This window comes from Lodderomyces elongisporus, chromosome 7, assembly GCF_030384665.1.
Source record: "Lodderomyces elongisporus chromosome 7, complete sequence".
NCBI lineage: Eukaryota > Fungi > Ascomycota > Pichiomycetes > Serinales > Debaryomycetaceae > Lodderomyces > Lodderomyces elongisporus.
In genome coordinates, this window is record NC_083679.1 from 1,022,011 (window position 1) to 1,044,972 (window position 22,962).

The window sequence follows — 22,962 nt, forward strand, 5'->3', positions numbered from 1 at the left end:
ACATAAACATGGCATTAGCAGAGTCCTTAGCAGCCTTGTCATTGGCTACTTCAGCTGAAGATGAAAAAGCTTTACCAACAAAAAGCTTAATCTTCAAGCCAAAAACTGCAAAAACAGCTACACCAATCCCAATCTTGGTATTTGCATTGCAATCTACCAGTACCCCAAGTCCAGTTATTGCTAAAACAGCAAACGTCAAGGAACCAAGATTAGCCAAAGATGATCTTGTTGTGGAATTCTTCAAGACTTCTGCTAAAGAATTTTCAATTGCCAACTTGAGCAAGGACTTGGCGGGAAAGGTCAAAATACTCCTCGATGCCAATGTAGTCAAGGCAGCTGAGAAGGACGAAACTTTAAAGCTTTCTACCGAGTCATCATCGGCGTGTCTTTCAGCAAAAACCATTGTTGAATACTTGAAGTCAACTGGAATTGAATTGATCGAAACAGACTTTTCTGCCGAGGCTTCCTCCTCCTCCTCATCATCATCTGCTCCAGCTTCAGCTCCAGCTGAAAAGAAAGCTGCTGCAAGCAAAGTGGATGCCAAAATCGAGGATGCCAAATTGATTGGTATTACAGTTGATAAAGAGAAAGATTTCTCCAACTGGTATGTCCAAGTTGTTGTCAAGAGTGAGATGTTGGACTACTATGATGTCTCTGGATGTTATATTCTTAGACCAAACTCCTACGCTGTTTGGGAAACCATCCAGGACTATTTCAACACCAAAATCAAAGCATTGGGTGTTCAAAATGCCTACTTCCCAATGTTTGTTTCGCAAAAAGTTTTGGAGAAGGAAAAAGACCACATCGAAGGTTTCGCTCCGGAAGTTGCTTGGGTCACTAGAGCAGGTAGCTCCGAATTGGAAGAGCACATTGCCATTAGACCTACTTCAGAAACAGTTATGTACCCATACTACGCCAAATGGATTCGTTCCCACCGTGACTTGCCAATCAAATTGAACCAATGGAACTCGGTTGTGCGTTGGGAGTTTAAACACCCACAACCATTTTTGAGAACTAGAGAGTTCTTGTGGCAAGAAGGTCACACTGCACACTTGTACAAGAGAGAAGCCGAGGAGGAAGTGTTGCAAATATTGGACTACTATGCGGCTATATACGAGGAGTTGTTGGCCGTGCCAGTGGTTAAGGGTAAAAAGACCGAGAATGAAAAGTTTGCTGGTGGTGACTACACAACAACAGTTGAAGGTTTCATTCCTGCTACCGGTAGAGGTATTCAAGGTGGTACTTCACACCATCTTGGCCAAAACTTCTCCAAGATGTTTAACATGTCAGTTGAAAGTCCTGAAGGTCCTGAAAAGGGTCGTTTGTTTGCCTACCAAAACTCTTGGGGTTTATCTACTCGTGTTATTGGTGTTATGGTTATGACACATTCGGACAACAAGGGTTTGGTCTTGCCTCCTAGAGTTGCACAAACTCAAGTTGTTGTTATCCCAGTTGGTATCACTGCCAAGACTTCTGCTGAGCAACGTGAGCAAATTAATAAAGGTGCCGCAGATATTGAGAGCAGATTGAAGAAAGCAGGTATCAGAGTAACTGGAGACTATAGAGACTCATACAACCCAGGATGGAAGTTTGCCGATTGGGAGTTGAAGGGTGTTCCACTTCGTGTGGAGTTTGGTCCTAAGGATTTGGAATCAGAACAAGTCACTGCAGTTAGGAGGAACGACGGACAAAAACTTAACGTCAAGTTGGCTGGTTTGGAAAGTAGCATTGCAGAGGTTTTGGAAAAGATCCAAGCAGATTTACTTGCCAAAGCTACTAAAGAGTTTGACGAACACCGTGTGCTTGTTGAAGAGTGGAAGGATTTCGTCCCAACATTGAACAAGAAGAATGTTATTTTGTCTCCATGGTGTGGTGATGCTGATTGTGAAGATGACATCAAGGATGCTTCAGCCAAGAATGAGGATGGCGAGGATGGAGATGTGGATGAAAAGGCTCCATCAATGGGTGCCAAGTCCTTATGTGTTCCATTTGAACAACCAGACTTGAAAGAAGGACAAAAGTGTGTTAGATGTGACAAGAAAGCAGTCACTTATTGTATGTTTGGAAGATCCTATTAATTGCAGAATGGAAACGATATATAATGAGCTACGGAGGGAAAATTGGTTGATATAAATATTTAATTAAGTATTTATAGATATATATACATATATTTATACAATATATATATATATGTATGTGTCTATATATATTTAGAATATTAATCTATACGTACTGATTCCAAAATGAAGATGCTTTCAACTCTTCTACATTAACAGCAACCGGTGCAACGACTCCATCATTCGACTCTAGATAATAAATCTCTTTAATATTTAGTTTTTCAATATAGGCAAGCACTTTTTCGTAATTAAGGCCTACTTGAGAACATGCATGTGCGTCATCAGAAAAGCAAAACTTACCACCATTTTTGATTATCAACTGTGTGATATCTTGCTTTGGGTAAGGCGTATCCCAGCCTTTACGAATCGCTGATGAGTTTAATTCGAAAAGGCCCCCATACAGTACTACTTTCTGTACATTTTGTTCCACTACTTCCCATACTTCGGGCCAATCCTTGGCTATGTTTACCTCCAGTGTTGGTTGCTTGGTAGTCTCGTCAAAATCATCTACTGGCTGACATAATCGTATAAGATCAAAATGGCCCACTATTGTCGGTTTTAAATCCAAAACTTGACCCTGTAAATCAAAATAGGACTTGTATAACGATCTTGTTAGGCCATTTGTACTGACCAGTTTGGCTTTTAGCCAAAGATCGGTGGAAAAGTCAATTGGGATTTCGTGAACATGGTGAATAGAGCCAACCGTCACTTCAATGCTTGGATCTTGCATCAAACTTGCAGCATATTCAATATGTGCCTTATTGATACCTTCAATCTCAAGTCCTACAATAATGTTCAACACATCTTTATGTTGTAGTTGAAGTTTTTTTGCATGTGTCAAATACCTCGAGAAGTCATCTTGCAAGTGATTCTCAGTGTATTGTTTCTCCAACTCTTCGGGATATAGAAATTTGTCATCCAACCTCGGCATATGTTCAGTCAAACACACTGTGTGGAAACCCATGGCTATATAACGATTGACCATATCATTGAGGCTATCATGAGCATGAGAAATGTAATCGCCACTATGCGAGTGATGAGTATGCATTGTATAAAGTAGAATGTGATAATTGTGAATACTATAAATCTCCTTATTTATCTATTTTACTTTAGCTCATTTTTCTCTTTTTTTGTTTTTTTTTTATTTTTTTTAACTTTACTTTGATAAAATGTACGTTGTAGATAATGTTGCAAAAAAAAAGAAGCTATGAAAAGAAAGAGAGACGAAAATTAAAATAGAAAGAGAAATTGGAAATGATATCAATAACTGAAGCAAAAAAAAAAAATTAAAAACAAATATAAAAAACAGGATTTAATGATCTAGATCAAGAGTATACCAAGAACACAATTAAAATTCGGTCATTCACAAGTCCCGCTAATATACTTAAATCTGAAAAGTAGTCGGTCGTCAAAAGTGAATTGATAAATTACAATAGAACAACGCAAGACGAAAATCAGAAAAGCAAAAAATAAAAAAAGAAAGAGAAGAGAAAATAAGAATAGAAGATAAACTTACCACTTATGAATATTACCAACCAAGCAAAATGCGTGATAAAAAAGAGGTTTGTACGGCTAGCACATAAAAGCACACTCAATCCAACTATTAAGCACCATCTTGCAAAATCAGAACCTGGAGAGCTTATTGAAGCCCGCGGGTTTGTCAAGAGTGTGAGAAAGTCCAAGAATATTGGGTTTCTTGATCTCGCAGATGGAACGACATCCGAAGACCTCAAGGTAGTGTTTCAGACTAAAGAGCAACCAAAACTCCGTGTGGGTCAAACGGTTGCAGTCAATGGTGAATGGGCAGAAAGTAAAGGCAAGGGCCAAACAAGAGAACTTCGATGCAACCCACAGGAGCCACAACATTCGTATAGGATAATTGGTGATGTAGAGGAAGACTACCCTTTGCAAAAGAAATCCACATCAATGCAGTTCTTGCGTACATTACCAGCACTTAAACATCGAACATCCACTATTGCGTCTTTTTATAGATTGAGATCATTTTTGGAGACGCAAATGATTGATTTTTTTAACATCAACGACTTTACCAAGGTCACTCCGCCAATAATAACAAGTTCTGATTGTGAGGGTGCAGGTGAAACTTTCAAGATTGCCGAGAGTGCAAATTTCTTTGAAAAGACCACTTACTTGACGGTTTCGACTCAATTGCATATCGAAGCGTTGGCGATGGCTTTGAATAGAGTGTGGACCTTGACACCATGCTTCCGAGCCGAAAATTCAAATACAACGCGACATTTATGTGAATTTTGGATGCTAGAAGCCGAGATATCGCATGTGGAAGATTTAGAGCAATTGTTAAATTTTACCGAGGATATGATTAAGTATTCGACACGGAAACTTATTGACCTGAAAAAGGAGTATTTGAGAGGTGTTTATTTGGAAGAAGAGTTGGTGCAATCGAGATGGGCAGCAATTACGAAACAAGAGAAATGGCCTAGAATGACCTACACTGATGCCATCGAGTATTTGAACAAACTGCGAAAAGATAGTGAAGAGAAGCTCGAATTCGGGGACTCGCTTCTGTTGGAGCATGAGAAATATCTTGCCAAAGATGGACCCATATTTATCACAGACTATCCTGCCGAGATGAAACCATTCTATATGTTGAAATCGGCAAAGTTTGATCCGGAAAAACCCACAGTTGCATGCTATGACTTACTTTTCCCCGACTTTGGTGAGCTTGCTGGGGGTTCGCTTAGAGAGCACAATTATGAGGAGTTGGTGGAGAGCATGGGAAAACATGGCATGGATGTGGAAGAGATGGATTGGTACACCACATTGAGAAAAAATGGAACGATTCCACATGGAGGTTTTGGAATGGGTTGGGAAAGATTTGTTACATACTTATCTGGACATGACAATGTAAAAGATGTCATACCTTTCCCTAGAGCGCCAGGCTTGTGCAAAGCATAGCTGCGGATAATCAAATAAGAAGCATATAGCGCGAGAGGTATACAGCTTGATGGATAAGACTTGGATTTTAGAAAAAAAAAAAAAAGAGAAGTTTATGAAATGGGACAGTTCTTAGTGTATGTTTGACGTGTGTGGATGATAAATGAGGGAAGGTAGGAAATGTATAGAATTTCGTAAATAATCTTATATATTTAATGTATAGAAGCTTGTAAATATGGAAGAGCACTATGACGTTTGAGTTTCTCCACTCACCCACGAAAAGCAAACTAAAAAAAAAAATAAAAAAAAAATTTTTTTCTTTAAATTTAATTTTCCCTCAAGAATTGCGAAATGCAAAAATAAAAAATGGTTGCAGTTGAAAATTCAAGGCAAATTATTCATCACTTAACTTTCAGAACCAATATATACAAACATATATACACAGTTCAAGAACAAACATAGTGTAAAAAGAAAACTACAGTAACAATTCAAGATGGATCAGTTAAACGTTAAAGAACAACAAGAGTTTCAACAAATTGTTGAACAAAAGCAAATGAAGGATTTCATGAACTTGTACTCAAACTTGGTGTCGAGATGTTTTGAAGATTGTGTCAATGACTTTACATCCAACAACTTGACTTCAAGAGAGACAAGCTGTATTGCAAAATGTTCAGAAAAGTTTTTGAAACACAGTGAAAGAGTCGGATTGAGATTCCAAGAACAAAAGTATGTTTAAACAATAGAAGAATGAGGTGCAAGAGATTGTGAGTGGGTGAAAGTGAGTGGGTCGGCATGTGGGTGTGAGAGAAGGAGTTAAAGGGGCTGGGGCCGGAGGGGGGAGGAGAGAAACAGAAGGAAAGGGAGATAGAGGAAGACGTCTACAGGGATGGAGGTGAATGCAAAAACAGAAGCTTGTCATGACTATATGAGGAATGAAATTACTAACTTTATCTTTTCTTTTTAGCGCATTGTTGATGCAACAAGGACAGAAATAAGCAAAAAATTGTTGATGGTGTTGATACTGACAATGGTGATTTGTATCGAGTAGGACTATATAATGACATTGTTTTTATACGATTTAGTTTTGGCAAGGTACGAGATTTAACAGATTTACAATCTGTTTTTTTTTGCCTCGAAACTGCCCATGTCGAAGCCTACATGAAGATAGAACTGTATATAATTAATGTACATTGAAAATTTTTTAAATATCATTTCAGTCTTGTTTACTCTTACGGATTTATCTCTGGCAGTTTTTTTATATTCTTTCTCTAGTCGTTGTTTAAGTTTGCAAGCTTTTGTATGCTTATTTCCTGCTATGTGGTATTTGTTAGGAGCAGGACATAGCTTTCTCTTTTCTTTCTCCCTATATTATTATCAGTAGTATTTTTTAATTTTTTTTTTTTTGGATCTTTTAAGAGAAAAAACTCAAAGCTCAGTTTTGGCGAACAAAAGGTATCTTTGGATTCATAAATTGTAAATTGTAAACATCACCACCTGCAGCTTGTTAGCTCGATAAATGACGGAACAAGTCAAGATCAATCCAGACCTACTGATAATACTAGTTGGGGCTGTTATAAATAAGAGTGTTCTCAACTATACTGGAGATTATGCGGATAATAAGGCATCAGTTCCAGTTCAGCAATTTATTGATGATTTGAACGAGACAACCTTCCAATATACAACAAAGTTCCCCAACGATGATATACATTTTCCATTAATTGATATCAAACTACTATCTTTTATAGTGAATAGGACGTTATACAGCAAGTTTGTTAGTGTTACAAATGACCTGGTGATTGTTGAATTTAGTGACCAATATGAGCATTACTTAAAGACTATAGTGGCTACTTCGACGCTTAGGTACTCAAAGTATTTATTAAACAGCGCCAAACTGTTGTATGATAGAGAGGAAACTGCAAAAAGCGAGCTTATTAAAAGAAGTGAAGTCAATAAAGAAAGTGGACCCCATGTTATCAACGACGAAAATAATGTGGCTGGTGAGGGAAAGAAAAACGAATTGGTAGATTCCACAACAGAGGTTAAAGAGAAGATGGGGGATGTAGATAAAGATTCCAAGAAGGAAGAGGTACCAAGTACTATAGATGAAAAGGAAGAAAAAGGAAAAGATGAAAAGAAGGTGCAAGGAGAAAGAGAAGAAACGATGACAGATGCACAAATAGAGAAGGAGACACAAGAAAATAAGGAAGAGCAAGAGAACGAAGAGCAAGAGAACGAAGAGCAAGAGAACGAAGAGCAAGAGAAGGAGGAACGGGAACAGGAGAAACAAGAACAGGAGGAACAAGGAAAGAGGGAGGAGCAAGTTCAAGAAAAGAGGGAAGAAGTAGGAGAAGAGGAACAACAAGAAAAGGAACAACAAGAAGAAGAAGAACAACAAGAAGAAGAAGAACAACAAGAAGAAGAACAACAAGAAAAGAGCGAAGAACAAGAAAAAGAGGAATTGGAAAAGAAGGAGATTGAACAAGAAAAAGAGGAATTGGAAAAGAAGGAGATTGAACAAGAAGATGCTAAGGATGAACCAAGAAACACGCTCCAAGAAAAGACGACCGAAGAAAAGATAGACAAGGAGCCTGTATTAAACAATAACATACTGCAATCGCCTAGGGAACAAAGCTCTAACGTATCAGATCCTGTGAATGTAAAAGAAATTGCAAGTCCAGAAGTTGAAGATCTCATTCCACCAACAAGGCTGGAAATTAGTACTAAAGAACAGGTGGATGAACTGAAAGATACAGTTTCAGTCAACCAACAGGATGACGAGCATCTTGAAGATGAACAAGTATTAAAAAGTGTCAAAGAAGATGAAAAACTAGCAGATGAAAATCTAAAAGGGGAAAATAATACTCTGCTGGCGAGTGAAATTGAAGATAAAATTGTTGACAATAAAGATGATTTGCATGAGCAACTGCGACAGGATCTTGAAGAAACAAAGCTGAACAACTCGACTGAAGAGCCAACTACTGAAGCTGAAGACGTAACACATGCACAACCACAGACGCAACCACAATCACAGGACCCTTCAAAGGAAGATAAAGAACAATCTCACGATTCAGTTGGTGCCGATGCTGACGCTAAAGAAATTCGCACGGACGATGAGCTGATTGCAATAAAAGATGAAGTCACTAAAAAGCCAACTTCAGAAAAGCAACACGGAGCCATAGTAGAAACAAAACCCCAGCTCAAAGACGAATCTGTACGAGCTCAAGAGGATACCAGAGATTCACGAGAAATACGCGAAACAAGAAAACGGCCGAGATCACATTCTCCCGGCGCTCCATTGCAGCACCATAAGAAATTCCAAAGTATTGCCATTAGTTTACTAAACTCCATTCAAGAACACCGGTTTTCTTCGCCATTTTTGCACGCTGTTAATGCTAAAGACGCGCCAAATTATTATGAGATTATTCATCAACCAAAAGACCTCAAAACTATTTTGAAGGCTTTAAAATCTAAGGCTGACCCACCTGTTTATCAGCTGGTGGTGGAATTGGAGAGGGATATCATGTTGATGTTTGCCAATTGTGTCATGTACAATCGACTGGACGAAGATTTGGTCGGACTAACTAGAACAATGAAAGAAGAAGTTGGGGAATTGTTTAAGATGTTCAAAGAGGCAGAACTGGAGATTAGATAATTAGAGGGTAGAATTGAAATTTAGTTGTTTTCTTGATGCATTTCATTTCACTTTATTGTTTTGGGGGTGGGGTGGGGGTGAAAAAAGAAACTATGGTAAATAAGAGAAGAAAACTAAAGGGAAAGATTGCGCTTTCTCATTTGCATTTTCAACTTTTCTTTCTCGCTTCTTTTTCTCTCTCTCTTTCTCTCTCTCTTTCTCTCTCTCTATTATTTTATTCTCTTCTATTTTTTATTCTCTCTTTTCACTCTTATCTCAGTGCATTTTTCTTTATTTTCTTTCTTTTTTTTTATTTTCATTTTATTTCCATTTTAGAGTTCAGACGGTGTGCTACAATCTTAATCAGTAACAACTATTCTTTTCAAGCATCAGTTGTTCTTGAGCTACTTTTGGTTGGCCACAATTTCGTTTCTACGCCATTTATTTAGAATGACTAAGCTCAGCTCACCGTTTGTTAAACAGGCTTCATTTGAAGTAGAGTATGCTCCAGCACATATCACGAAATGGAAGTCTCAGCGAACTGGGTTGCAGCTCACGTATATCAACCAGCCATCACCAGTAGTAAATGGATATTTTGCAGTTGCCACTGAGATCCAGGACAACTCTGGGTGTCCACACACTTTGGAGCATTTGGTATTTATGGGGTCGAAAAAGTATCCTTTTAAAGGGTTATTGGATGCACTTGGAAATAGACTTTACTCGCAAACAAATGCATGGACTGCAGTCGACCAAACAGTTTACACGTTAACCACTGCAGGATGGGAAGGATTCAAAACCCTTTTGCCTATATATTTAGACCACTTGTTCAATCCGACATTGACAGACGAAGCATGTTTAACAGAGGTTTATCATATCGATGGAAATGGGAAAGAGAAGGGAGTAGTATTTAGTGAGATGCAAGGAATCGAAAGTCAATCTTGGTTTACTTCTTTCAAGGCAATGCAAGAAACATTGTACTCTCCCAAATCGGGCTACTCCTCGGAAACCGGTGGGTTAATGGCAGAGTTGCGTCATTTGAAGAGTGACCAGATACGAGAGTTTCACAAAGCAATGTACAGACCAGATAATTTGTGTGTTGTTATTACTGGATCAATCAATCAAGACGAATTGTTGAATATAATGACCGAGTTTGATAGCGAACTCGAAGCATTACCTGCTATACCAAACAAACGTCCATTTGTTGATTCCGAAAAAGATCCATTATTACTCAAGAGTGTGTCTAAAGTTGTTGAATTTCCTGAGAAGGATGAGTCTACTGGAGAATTACTCATGTCATGGATTGGTCCAAAAGGAGATGACGTGTTGATCAATACTGCAGTTGATATGGTGGGTACGTATTTTACTGACAGCCCCATCTCATTGTTCAATAAGCAACTTGTTGAAGTAGAGAACCCATTTGCCACTGATATCGAATATTCAACAGATGACTATTTCAGGACCGCTTTGAATTTCACATGTAATGGTGTACCAGTTGAGAAATTAAAGGATTTGGAGTTAAAAATGAAGGAGCTCTTGAAGTCACAAACTGAACCCGACAACATGAATTTATTATACACGAGGCAAATTATTAATCAGCAAAGATTGAAATTTATTTCCCAAACAGAAAAGAGTCCAAGTACATTTTCTAATGTGGCAATACTGGATTTCATCTATGGTAATCCCGATGGATCGGACTTGGCGAAATGGACGCAGAATTTGAATGAGTATGATGAATTATTGACGTGGACGTCTGAGCAATGGTGTGATGTCATAAACGAATATTTTGTAAAGAACCATTCAGCCACGATCTTGGCCAAACCATCTGCAAAATTGAATCAATTACACAAGGAACAAAATAAGAGTTTGAGCAAAAAAATAAAGGAAAAGTATGGTGCAGATGGCTTGAAATTACTTGCCCAGGGTTTAACTGCTGCACAAGAAAAAAATGATATGCCAATTCCTGATAACTTACTTACAGAGTTTAAGAAACCCGATCCATCAAAAATTGCATTTATCAAAACAGATTCGTATAGAGCTGGTCTTAAAGGAGTTGCCAATGTCTTAACCAGTCAATATGTTGATGATGAGTTTAGTGCCAAATTGAAGGATGACACTCCATCTGATTTCCCATTATTTATCCACTTTGAAAATTTTAAATCACAGTTTACCACTATCCAATTGGTGATGTCGTCGGCAAGATTGAAACCCCATTTGCTCAAGTATATGTCGATAATCGAGGAGATTTTCTCAATGTCCATCCAATTACCAGATGGTAAATATATACCATACGAGACTGTAATTGCTGACCTCAACCGTGACTTGATTGAATTTCAACTTGATAATGGCTATGATTACCAATTTTTGGAATTAATCTGTATGATGGTTAAGTTTGAGACCAAAAATTATCATAGAGCAATCCAGTGGTTATATAACATCACGCATTATGTAAAGTTTGAAGAAGCTAGAGTCAAGGTGATTATTGAAAAAATTATCAACTCTTTACCTGATAAAAAGAGAAATGGTGAGTTGATGATGTACTCGTCTCAATTCCGGAATTTGTTTACCGATAGATCGTTAAGAAAAGGTCAGGATGCAATGCATACTGAACAATTCTTTAAGGAGTTACTCGAGGATATCAATAATGGTGGTTTTGACAAGATAGCCCAAGATTTAGAAGAAATCAAAACTCAATTATTTAGCCTCGATAATATTAAAGTGATTATTATGGGGAACACAGCCGACTTGGATAATCCAGTTAGCAGCTGGAATGAGTTTGTTGCAACAACAACAACAACAACAACAACAACAACAACAAATGATAATCAGTCTAGCACTTTTAATGTTGAACCATTCAATAAATTACCAAGATCATTTAATTTCCGTTCTGACTTAGGTTTGAAATGTGCACACGAAGCGCATCTTATCGATATCCCAGCAACAGAATCTACACATCTTGTTGCTGCAACCAAGATCCCCACTGATTATCTAGACGATGATGTTCCGATAATCTCACTTGCCATTGAGTTTTTGTGTGCTGTAGAGGGACCATTCTGGAGAGCCATAAGAGGTACTGGTTTAGCATATGGTGTAAATATGAAAAAAAATTTGGAGATGGGATACTTGACATTTTCCATCTATAGAGGAGCAGATCCAAAGCAAGCTTGGGTACGTGCAAAAGAGATTGTTTCCCAATATGCACTGGGCGAGCTTGAAATTGATCGGATATCATTGGATAGTGCTATTGCTTCTATTGTCAATGCACTTGCAAATAGTCAAGAGTCGAGCTCGTATGCTGCAAGCTTTAAAGTTGGCGATAATTTGTTCAAGGAACGTGGTCCCAATTATACTGAGCTGTTTTTGCAGAAATTAAATAATACGACAGCAGAGGATGTGGTGATTATTTTGAAAGAGTATTTTATCAATTTATTTGATGCAAACCACTCAGTGGTGTTTACTAGTTTGCCGCTGGATAAAGTTAAAGAGATTGGCGATTTTTTCCATGAACAAGGCTATAATATCAATGTTGAGAGTATCGAAGGTGCAACCGACTGTGATAGCTGCGAAGAAGAGGACGAGGAGGACGAGGAGTCCGGTGAAGACTCTGGTGAAGAGTCTGGTGAAACTTCCGAAGAAGAAGATTCTGGGGAAGATTGAGAAATTAAGGGAGTGAAGAAAACAATCAAATAGAATGTTATAGAGCTATATTGATAAAGTAAAACAATACAAAAGTTTATTTTGTTTTCCGAGAAAATACCAAAAAAAAAAAAGAAAAATGCATCACTAATTTTACATTATAAATAGTATTAGAAGTTATGTACGACGCGCTACTGCACTGGATGATCAGGTTCTTGCTTTTTTTTCTCATCTTCTGCATCTGCTCCTGCTCCTTGCTCGGAATCCAATTTCTTATCTTCTTCCTGTTGCTTTTCAATTGCTTTTATATTTTCTTCGGCTTCTTTTTCCGATGAGCCAACTTTACTCTTTTCAATATCGAATCCTTTAAATTCTGATTCGAGATTCCATGAATCTTCTTTCAAGAATTCAACATACTTTGTTACTCGTTCACAAACATGTTTTTGGTCCGCTTTTTCATTTTGCCAAAAGTCAGCACTGGTGACTGCTTCACAAACGACCCATTTCGCAATAGAATGGAATTTCAATTCCCAATCCTTAACAAATAAACTCTTGACTTTCTCCTTTTTGCCTAGACTACGGCGCGAATAAGCTCCATATTGGCCCTCTTTACTATTCTTGATTGGGTTAATCTTTGGTTGGTTGCAGTGAAGAAACAAAAGACCTGGGAACTTGTATTCGACTAGTCTATGTGCTGTTGCTTCATCATCAATTTGCTTGTCTTCAATCAACTTTTGTTTATAGTTTTTGAATTGTTCAACAAGACGCCTTGTGAAATCGCCAGATTGGAAAGGGTTTAATCTCTGGTCCATATTCTTTGACGAAAGAAACAGTTTCCAATCAGCGTAAAATTGTGGATTGTCTCTAGGGTCGGTTTGCCCCAATCCCGAAGTGGATCCGCCCTTGCCTTCGACACCTTCATAATCCAAAATGTGAACCTTTTGGTTCATCAAGTGGTATCTTTCATTCATAACGTGGAGGGCTGGTACAATAGTTTCTCGGTCGCCTTCACCAAAGGCACCTTGGTAGAGCAAGGTTTCGTACCATTTTTTCATATTGATATTGTAGTATAATGCTAAAAGCAATGAGCGCATGTGTTCCGACTTGGAAAATACCAATTGGCCAGTTTCGACTGAGATGGGGTTGGGTAAGTTTTCGAAATCGTGGTAATGTACTTCTGATTGTTTATCCTTTTGAATGTATTCTTCAAACTTGTCTTCATTCTTTAATCCATATCTGTGGATAATCTCTCCCTTTTCGATTCCGGCTATTTTGTAGTAGAGTGGACTTGTGAGTTTTACCCATAAATCTGGCCATAAAATCATCTTTGTTGAGAGGTATGGCTCAGTTGTGATTAAATTGTCAATGTCTGCAATGGGGAAGTTGTCGGCATCGATGGCAATAGTGTCGTCAAATGATGAGACAAGGATACCTAAAATTTTGCGCGAGAATTTTTCTGAAATGGCGTTAAAGACTTCGGTTCCCACTTCGTTTTCAACAACAACGCATCTACCATTTAATGTTTTAGGCAAGAGTTCGTCACAAATTTGTTTATCGTATTCTGTTGCTCTATCGAGCACTAATTCAACGGGTAAAGTTGAGCCGCGGTCTCTCAAGTTTGAAATTACAGTCAATGCTCCCACCAACATTCCTCCGGCACCATTGATGACTATTCCGCGTCCACTAACAAATTTGGAGGGTGGAGTTGCCAAAGTTTTCAATTTCGAAACAACTTTTTCGTGTGATTCTTTAAGGCATTTGAACTTGTCGCCGCTCATTTTCAAATTTGATTCACGAAGGTATTTTTCAGAAATGATGCGTGCGTCCCATTGGTATGTTGGATTGAGTTTTTTACCCTTTTCTTCATCTGTAAATGCTTCGCATTTTGGTGTATTTTCCAAAAGGATATCTTTCAAGAGGTAGTTAAAGTATTTTTTGCGGTCAAAAAAGTTTTTCGTGGCTCGTTCAACTTGTAGTTCAAATTCTTTTGGGAATTGGTCAATTTGTAGTTCCTTCAAGATTGAGAGGAATGCAGCTGGCTGGAATTCTTTTTCGTGGGTTTTGGCATAGTCATTTGCCAATTTTTCAAACAATTCGTATGAAAGTGCACTTTGTTTAAATATTTCATTGGTGTTTTCCTCTTTAATTTCTTCCTTTAAAGTATCCTTGAGTACGTCCAAGTATTTTGTTCGCATTTCTGTTTTCAAGTTTTGAATGATTGCTGGTTTTTCGTCTTTGGAGACTTGTGCTTTTAGTTCGTCGAGCAACTCCTCCTTTTTGGTTTCTTCGAGTTCCTTAACCACTGCAGCAATGAATTCTGGTGAGTCAACCTTGTCGACGTGGGCTTTCAATGCATGTTTGCCTCCAGTGTAGTAGGTAGCACCTGCTGTGTGTGAGACAACTTGGTTTTCTTTGCCCAGGGAGGTTAAGATTAGCAAGTTGAATACTAGTATGCAAATTACCAACACCGCTAGAATGAGCGACGATATTGAGAATCGTGGAAACATTGGTGAGTGGAAGAAAACAAGAAAGACAAAAAATATGAAAAAAAAGAAAAGAAATAAAGAAACAATACTCTTGATCCTTCCCAGTGGTATAATAATATGTTTTTGAAGAAGAGAAAAGAGAAAAGAGGAAAAGAAAAGAAAAGAAAAGAAAAGAGTGTGATATACCTTGAGTGTGCAAAGTCTTTGATTTGAGAATCTGAGGTAAATCTCCAAAGCTCTTTTTTTTTTTTCTTTTCTTTGTCTTATTTGTTCTCTCATTTTTTGAATATATTATTATTGTTGTTTTTTTCTTTACTTTGGTATTGACGTAGTTGAAAGGTAATAAAATGCAATCTGTTATGTTTTGTTATGTTATGTTTTGTTTTGTGTTCTGTTTTTATTTTTTCTTCTGTATGTGTTGTCGGTGTTGTGTGTCTCTGTATATACGTGTGTGTATGTGTGTGTCTGTGTCGGTGCTTAAATTTTAGTGTCTGTCTGAATATTTTGCTCTTATTCTTTTTTATTTGTGTCTGGTGTTTACTTTTGGTTATAAATAGTAGCATCAGTACTACCAGTAGTAGTACTACAACCACCACCACCACCACCACCACCAGCAGCAGCAGCAGCCATTCACCTCATGCCGACACCAATGTTATTCCAAGAGAGTTTGCTGCAGTAGAGCCGTGTTTACAAATTTTTAAAAGTCACTTTCATTATTAGGGTTATGTTTATGGTTTGTTTTTTTTGTTCCTCTGTTGGCCAATCTGTGCTAAAGCTCTTGTTTGTTGTACGTATACAAACAGCTGTACAAAGCAAGGACTAAGGAAGCAAGAGTAGTGTCAGAGTGTTACGCGTGAGTTAGTGAAAATAAAAAAAATAAAAAAAAAGGGAAGCAAAATTATGCAAAGGGTTCTTCTCGCAATTGGCCAAAGAGAAGAGAAGAGAAAATAAAAAATAAAATAAAAAAAATAAATAAAAAAATTGTGTGATAAATTCCTTTTTTCTTTTTATTCAATTTTGTTCATTTGCCAAGTGTCAGTGATTGTTACACATTCTTCTGTTGGTTGGTTGTAACAACAAACACAGTTATATACTGGCCATCTACCTCTGTGGATAACACATTCTCATATATCTTATAAATATATACACCCAACCCTAAATATGTTCCTAACATCACAAGATATTATCATCATATGTAACTGTAGAGTATACGTATATATATATATGTATATAGATCTTTGAAGATCCTTTAGTTCATCTCTAAATTAAAATCTATCATCGTGGCTTTTGTCTCTTTTTTTTTTTTACTTCTATTTGGTTAGTTTCTTCTTGATCTTTTGATGTTTGTTTTGTAGTGTTTTTTAAAAATGTACGCGTAAATTTATTATTATTTTTTGTCCCCCCCCCCCCCCCCCCTTTATTCTATGTTTTATTTTCCTTTAGGGGCAAGTCTGCGTGTGAGCCAAAACAGAAACAGGAACAAAAAAATATATTAAGGAGAGAGTGAAGGGTGAAGGGTGAAGGGTGAAGGGGGAAATAATTAGCAATGGAATATACGAACTATTGGTGGGGGGAGGAGGAAGCAGAAAGAGATTGTTCATCTATATATCCTTTGACCAAAGTTAAGCGGCTAACCAGCCTTAACTTATCTCGATCAAAACATGCAATATGTTCTTTACTTCAATTGTGAGATCTATTTCCTCTTTTTGTTTTGGCCAAAACAACAGTATACGCACCCACCAACAAACTATGAATAAACCAATAAACATTTACTGAACTTCTCTACTGCAACTATTTACTGAGTTAAGATCAAAAGACAAAAAGAAGACAATCTTATATATGTATCTATTAAGAAGAAAAGCTGTAAAAGAAAAAGAGTGGGGGTGGGGGAAAAGGGGAACACTGGCTAGCTTCTCTTCACTTTCAACCTCCCCCCAAAACTCTGGCCTCTTTTGTTATTCCCCATTTCCATCGTTCTAAAACTGGACTCCAATAAAAGCAATAGTTAATAGACTATTTATATATACACATATACAAACGGAACGAAGAAATAGTGGGTGAGTGAGTGAGAATGACAAATTATTACAAGAATGGATGCGAAACCGAAAAACCGAAAAACCAAAAAAATAAAAAATAAAAATGGTGAAAAAAAAAAAAAAACATGAAAAGAAAAACTAACTAATGGTGTAAAAAACACTGCAAAAAAATATATATAATCATTAATATTGTACACCTTTGTTGATTCTTGGAAAGATAACAAAGCTAACTACAACACCATCTGATTTCCTAGTTCTGCAACGGCCCAAAAAAAAAAGAAAAAAGAAAAAGGATAAATTAGATAAAACTAATATAAAGAAGAAAAAGAAGAAAAAGCTAACTTGTTAATCAATTTTGTTTCTCCCAAATGAGTGACATATCAATCCCTATTGCCATGCTATGGACATTTATTCCACTCATTGTCTTGGGATCCTACTTGATTTACAAACGTGTAGGACGAACAAATGTTATTGACGATGAAGAACGAGGAGGTCTACTCAATAACACAGAGACAAGAGATTATGATGAGTACAGAGAACCTAGAAATATACAAACAGAAACTGCAACAGAAACAAGTCCCCTCTTGCAAAGTGAAACAGTGCTGCCTTCCACATTGAATAAAACCCAACAACACAAATTTGAAGAACGTGTACGAGAAATAGTACAGGATATACCAGATGAAAATACTAATGAGGTTATAAATGAAGCACCAGTGAGCAAAAAAGCATCAACTAGTAAAGAGCAAAAAGAAGATGCGCCTGAAACAAATGATGGGATTAAACAAACATTGGAACCTAAGCAGAAGCATACTAGTCAAGATAAAAATCAAGACTTGGTTGAAACTATGCATGAAAACACTAAAGAATCAAATGGTGTGCCAATTCAAAATAGTGATCAAAGTTCAAAGAACAAAGAACAAAACCAGATTAAAGATCAAGCAACAAAGGTACCAACCCCAGAACTGGAACCTAAAAATACAGAAAATACAGAAAAAATAGATGGTCAAGCACAAAATGTGCAAACTGAGCAAAAAGATGCATCAACAAAGTCAAACAATACAACTGTGAATTCAGCTTCTCTTGAGGAAGATCCACTGACTCCAGTGTCAGCACCAACAACTAACAGTAATAAGAAAAAGAAGAAGAAAAATGGGAAAAAGTCGAAAAAGAAGGGCAAGAAGTAAATGCAATAGCCTTGCGCAAAGGTTAGTAAATAGCATATGTGTTGTTGTTATTGTCTCTCTTTCCTCTATTTCCGAAATACTCATGAAACTTCAACATCTCTTTAAAATTCTCATTTTGCTTAAATAGACAACACTAAATAACAAAGTAACTTGACAGAATAAACTCTTAATCAATGTTTGTAGTAAATCAACGTTTACTCAAATGTGTAAAAAAAAAAAAAGAAAAAACTGAAAAACTGAAAAGAAAAAATATATATAAGGAATCTGAGCCGCACTACATCAAACTCTCACTGACAAAGTCAAAAAAAAAAAGAAAAGAATTAAAAATCAAATTAAATTTTCAGATTTCACAACTATTAATTTCCCACGCATCGGACCAAAATATTTACACTACAATATACATATATATATATACATAAATATATATAAACCCAGTAAAAGAGTTTCGTTGTATTTCAAGTTACAACAAACATACCGTCACACTAGTCAACTCGTTGAGAAGTACTTTCACATTTGAATAAATTTGATTTTTTTTTCAGGAATTTACAACGTAAGCTTATTACTTTACATTTTGCTTGCTTTTCGCTTCCCCCCCCTCCCCCCTCATTACAGATATTATATTGCTTGTTGTCATACTTGAACAATTAAACCTTGCAATTCAACACAACGCTTCTCTTTTTTTGAAAAAAATATATAAAAAAAGAAAGAATATCCGCAATGTCACTTATATTCAGACGTCTTAAATCTACTACAAAGAAGAGCAATATCTCATTCAATATGGGTCTCTTTGGCGATTCGGGAGATTCATCGTCTTCTTCTTCTTCTTCGTCTTCTGCATCGTCGCTCACTTCTCCCGATGGAGAACCAGTCATGACAATCGAGGATCTTGAAACGCACCAACAGTTTGGAACTTTGGATCTAATAAAACAAGCCCAGATTGTTTCACAGCTCGAAACAAAATTTCAAAAGTCATGGCACAAATTAACCTTGAATGAGAAACAATTAGCGTACTATATTGGATACGGAAACTGGGGTGTGCGTGAAAAATTCAGCAATTGGAATCAATCATCAGCACCGTTGGATTTACCATTTATACCAAACTCCAAGTTGCAAAACACCACAAAGAAGTTACTCGAGATTGAGTTGAGCAAAACACCGGTTAGAGAAGAACAATTTAAAGTCAAGTCACTTGATGCTGGTACAAAGATTGTTGTGTTTATGATCATTTTGATAGTTATGTTTGCATTACACAGAGACAAGTATATTGGCGAACAAGGCAAACCCGAGGAGATTGTTATCTACGACCGATATCAATTAGAGCGTGAGGAACAAGAAAAGAAGCAAAAGGAAGAGGAAAAAGAAAGGGAAATGGAAAGAAATAGGTTGGTTGAGGAAAAGAGGGTTGCAGAAGAAAAAGAAAAGAGCAGAAAGAAGTGGTACTATCTTTACTTAAGGTAGTTGGTAAATTTATGTATGTATGTATGTATGTATGTATGTATGTATGTATAAAATCCTGTGAATAACAAATTGTCAATTGTTCAAAATACAAAGTACAAAGTACAACTTTGATGATGAATCACTAGGTGGGGATAAATTAGTTACAATAAGCCATTCCTCTACATGACAAAGCTTTAGACAGAGACTTGGAAAATAATCACCTTTTTACAAAAAAAAAAAGAAAAAAGATGAATAATAAAGACAGAAACCATTTGTGGCAACAAACAGTTTAGTAAATCTTCTTCTTGATGTAGTTGTGGTTTCTGTTATTGTTAGTGTTTTTTTTTGATTCTTTTTTTTTTAATATATCTTTAAATGCATTAATGAATAAATGAAATTCTAAACCACTTCATATTCTTCTTTCTCTCCTAATTTCGATTCTATTTTCCTCTTGTTCCTCTTGTTCCTCTTGTTCCTCTTATTTCTCTTGTTTCTCTTATTTCTCTTATTCCTCCTCGTCCTCCTCTTCGCTATCTTCCTCGTCTGAACTCTCATCATTCCAACTCGTCTCCACGGTTTCTCTCACTCTCTTGACATACTGACTTCTATGATCTCTATACAAGTTTGCTGCCTCAACATTAGCTGGGGACTGGATATTGGGGTCGTTTAGTAAACTTTGTATACTTGTCAATATACTCAGCACGTCATAGGTGGGACTCCATCGATTTTGCAAGATATCCAAACACAACTCTCCCGATGCATATACGTTTGGGTGAAAGATCTCACTGATGAATTTAACCAGTGGTGGTTTATTCGGGTACTGTTCGTCAAACTGTAAAAGGAGCCTGAATGTTCCATCTTCAAAAGGTGTCTCCAGTGGTCCAATTATAACGGCATTCCATTTCATGACATTGTCTGGCAAGGGCAGCGCCAGCACTCCACTAGGAGGATCTTGCTGCATGCGCTTGAAATCACGCATAAGTCTGCGTTTGGCCGGTGTAGACATTGGATTGAGTTTATAAAAGTTTGTAGATATTAGTAGTGGTGTGGTGGATCTTGATAGTAGTGAGTATTCAGTGATTTTGAAAGGAATGGAAAGGAAAGGGAAAAAAAGAAGGCGCTTATAAATCTATATATTTTGAGCTTCCATGTAAATATAAGTATATATGTAATCTATTTCCTCTATTCTTAATTTCAAGTCTAATTTTTTTTTTAATTTTTTTTTTTTAATTTTTTTTTGGTTTTGACGGAAAAACTTAACGCCACTGTTTGTGCTGATTAGTGACAAAGAAAATGAGAATCAAACCTCTCCACTGTATTCATGGATAAAAAAGAAACGGGTAATACAAGAGCATGATACAAGAGTTGGCCACTTACAAGGACAAAGTATGATAACAAATCAAAACTGTTAATTTTTTATTTCCTTTTCCTTTTTTCTTTTTATTTTTTTTTCAATTTTCAATTTTCAATCTTTATTAGACAAAAAAGAAAAAAACTTGTAGAACAAAATAAAGTATAAACCTAAACTGAAGTAAACAGATGTAAACCAAAAAGATATAGACTAGTCTATGCTAAGCTAGGATTCAAATGAGTTGTATATTACTTTTTTTTTCTTTAAAATAAAAAAAAAGTTTCGTTATAAAAAAAAAGAGATAGTGGTTGCCTCTATGATTTAGTGGCCCCAGAATTTGGTCAAGTTTTGGCCAGCACCATTGAATGCCAAAATATTTGGTGTGTCGGCAGGAATATCGGCCAAGACATCTGGCGTTCCAAAAGCAATCAAATTCTTCTTCAATTGTGCTGGAGTAATACCTTCTGCGCCAATAAAGAATTCGGAATCGGAGGATGGTTGCAAGGAAAGGTAGTAAGTCAACAATCCAGCAATGTGGGGTGAAGCCATTGATGTTCCTGACAAGTAAGCAGTAGCAGCATCTGAACCAATGTAGGTAGACAAGATATTCAAACCAGGTGCAAAAATGTCAACACATTTACCATAGTTGGAGAAATAAGCTCTTGCATCCGAAATTGTCGAGGCACCAACGGTAATAGCATTTTCGGCACTAGCTGGAGACGTGTTGCATGCATCTTGATTCTCATTACCTGCAGCAACAGCAAAATGCAAGCCAGCCTTGACTGCTGCATTGACTGCCAAGTCCAATGCTGGTGACTTTCCACCACCAAGAGACATGTTTGCAGTAGAAAATGAGTTTTTACCCTTCTTGACGGAATCTTGGTGTGACTTGACGGCAAATTCAACACCTTTGATGACATCAGACATTGAACCAGAACCATTGGATCTCAACACCTTAACAGCAACAATCTCAGCATTCTTAGCAACACCATATGCATTGGAACCAATCGTACCAGCACAATGGGTTCCGTGACCATTTCCATCTTCATCCTCATCACCTTGTGGGATGGTTTTTCCCCATTTAGCGCGGCCTTCAAATTGTTCGTGGTGGACATTCACACCAGTATCAATGACATACGAGGTGACACCAGTGCCCCCATTGCTGTCGTAGAGGTATTGGTCGAATGAACCAAGGGATAATGGGTCACGGTGCGAGATACGTGCCAAACCCCATGGAGCACCTTTAGCAACAGTAAACTCGTTGGCATGTACCAAGGAGTCTTCTTCAATAAAGTTGACCATGGGTAATTGTCTCACTTGCGCAATCAAATCCTCCAGTAATTCCATGGTGATAAACTTGGAGTCCAAGATGGAAACTGTTGAGATTTCAGCTTGAGTACCAAACTGAGAGACAAATGAGTCGACATTGGCTGTGGGGTCAATGTTGATAATGTACTTTTTGGTGATTTTGGTCTTTTCTGGGTGAGTGTAGAATGGCTTGAGTGTTGAAGCTTGTTCTTTAGTAGAGTCTTGTTGTGCTAACGATGGGATTTCCAATTCATTAGTAATTTCATTAAACAATGCTGGCATGGGGATAATGAATGCTGATGCAGAGGATGCAATAGCCACTGCAAGAAGGATGGCTTGTGGAAGTCTCATGATTTAGTAGTGGCGTGAAAGTAGGACAATGAATAGGAAATAGTTCTCAAGTTTTATCTTTGTAGCAAATAAGAAAAGATGAAAAAAGGAAAAGACAAAGACAAAGAGGAAGAGGAAGTAGCAATAGATTAAAGAATATGGATGAGGAGGAGGTGGAGGAGGAGGAAAAAGAAAAGTGAGGAAGTTCTAGTGGTTGTTGTTGTAGATATTTGTCTATCTAGTTAGTGTTGGGAAGTAAGTGTGGAAAAGGGAAAAATGTTGTAATTTATATACAAAAGATAAGAAACAGGAGCAGTGGATAAGATAAAAGTGTGGTGGACGTGTGAATAACGTAACGTGGTGTAACCTAGTGTTAGCGTGCGTGTGTGTGGGGGGAGGGGGGAGTAATAGAGATAGGTAGAGGCAGATAGGAATATGTCGTGTACATGCGCCAATGGCAAATATTATCAACCAGCAGCAGCAACTTCAACCGAGTTACAAAGCGCTACCTAACGAGACTAACCATCTACCTTTAC

The 22,962-nt window shown here is 37.2% G+C and overlaps 11 protein-coding genes across 11 annotated transcripts; 7 read left to right on the top strand and 4 right to left on the bottom strand. All coding sequences in view use genetic code 12, as the record gives it.

Annotated features, from left to right (window-relative positions):
• Positions 1-8: 8 nt before the first annotated feature.
• PVL30_005308 (uncharacterized protein) lies at positions 9-2,078 on the top strand (the record flags this gene model as incomplete). Its single annotated transcript, XM_001523709.2, has 1 exon — positions 9-2,078. The coding sequence occupies one exon, from the start codon at positions 9-11 to the stop codon at positions 2,076-2,078; it is 2,070 nt and encodes a 689-aa protein (XP_001523759.2).
• A 145-nt stretch (positions 2,079-2,223) lies between these two features.
• On the bottom strand, positions 2,224-3,165 carry PVL30_005309 (uncharacterized protein; the record flags this gene model as incomplete). The annotated part of the gene is made up of 1 exon (XM_001523710.2): positions 2,224-3,165. The coding sequence occupies one exon, from the start codon at positions 3,163-3,165 to the stop codon at positions 2,224-2,226; it is 942 nt and encodes a 313-aa protein (XP_001523760.2).
• A 473-nt stretch (positions 3,166-3,638) lies between these two features.
• SLM5 (asparaginyl-tRNA synthetase) lies at positions 3,639-5,051 on the top strand (the record flags this gene model as incomplete). Its single annotated transcript, XM_001523711.2, has 1 exon — positions 3,639-5,051. The coding sequence occupies one exon, from the start codon at positions 3,639-3,641 to the stop codon at positions 5,049-5,051; it is 1,413 nt and encodes a 470-aa protein (XP_001523761.2).
• A 472-nt stretch (positions 5,052-5,523) lies between these two features.
• On the top strand, positions 5,524-6,025 carry TIM9 (protein transporter tim9; the record flags this gene model as incomplete). The annotated part of the gene is made up of 2 exons (XM_001523712.2): positions 5,524-5,756; positions 5,995-6,025. The coding sequence occupies 2 exons, from the start codon at positions 5,524-5,526 to the stop codon at positions 6,023-6,025; spliced, it is 264 nt and encodes an 87-aa protein (XP_001523762.2).
• Positions 6,026-6,546: 521 nt separating this feature from the next.
• PVL30_005312 (uncharacterized protein) lies at positions 6,547-8,682 on the top strand (the record flags this gene model as incomplete). The annotated part of the gene is made up of 1 exon (XM_001523713.2): positions 6,547-8,682. One exon carries the CDS (start codon positions 6,547-6,549, stop codon positions 8,680-8,682), a length of 2,136 nt encoding a protein of 711 aa, XP_001523763.2.
• Positions 8,683-9,111: 429 nt separating this feature from the next.
• On the top strand, positions 9,112-12,315 carry PVL30_005313 (uncharacterized protein; the record flags this gene model as incomplete). The annotated part of the gene is made up of 1 exon (XM_001523714.2): positions 9,112-12,315. The coding sequence occupies one exon, from the start codon at positions 9,112-9,114 to the stop codon at positions 12,313-12,315; it is 3,204 nt and encodes a 1,067-aa protein (XP_001523764.2).
• Positions 12,316-12,485: 170 nt separating this feature from the next.
• Positions 12,486-14,801, bottom strand: PVL30_005314 (uncharacterized protein; the record flags this gene model as incomplete). The annotated part of the gene is made up of 1 exon (XM_001523715.2): positions 12,486-14,801. One exon carries the CDS (start codon positions 14,799-14,801, stop codon positions 12,486-12,488), a length of 2,316 nt encoding a protein of 771 aa, XP_001523765.2.
• Positions 14,802-17,184: 2,383 nt separating this feature from the next.
• On the top strand, positions 17,185-18,000 carry PVL30_005315 (uncharacterized protein; the record flags this gene model as incomplete). The annotated part of the gene is made up of 1 exon (XM_001523716.2): positions 17,185-18,000. The coding sequence occupies one exon, from the start codon at positions 17,185-17,187 to the stop codon at positions 17,998-18,000; it is 816 nt and encodes a 271-aa protein (XP_001523766.2).
• A 717-nt stretch (positions 18,001-18,717) lies between these two features.
• Positions 18,718-19,458, top strand: PVL30_005316 (uncharacterized protein; the record flags this gene model as incomplete). Its single annotated transcript, XM_001523717.2, has 1 exon — positions 18,718-19,458. The coding sequence occupies one exon, from the start codon at positions 18,718-18,720 to the stop codon at positions 19,456-19,458; it is 741 nt and encodes a 246-aa protein (XP_001523767.1).
• A 484-nt stretch (positions 19,459-19,942) lies between these two features.
• Positions 19,943-20,443, bottom strand: UBC2 (Ubiquitin-conjugating enzyme E2 2; the record flags this gene model as incomplete). Its single annotated transcript, XM_001523718.1, has 1 exon — positions 19,943-20,443. The coding sequence occupies one exon, from the start codon at positions 20,441-20,443 to the stop codon at positions 19,943-19,945; it is 501 nt and encodes a 166-aa protein (XP_001523768.2).
• A 666-nt stretch (positions 20,444-21,109) lies between these two features.
• SUB8_2 (serine protease) lies at positions 21,110-22,447 on the bottom strand (the record flags this gene model as incomplete). The annotated part of the gene is made up of 1 exon (XM_001523719.1): positions 21,110-22,447. One exon carries the CDS (start codon positions 22,445-22,447, stop codon positions 21,110-21,112), a length of 1,338 nt encoding a protein of 445 aa, XP_001523769.2.
• Positions 22,448-22,962: the final 515 nt, after the last annotated feature.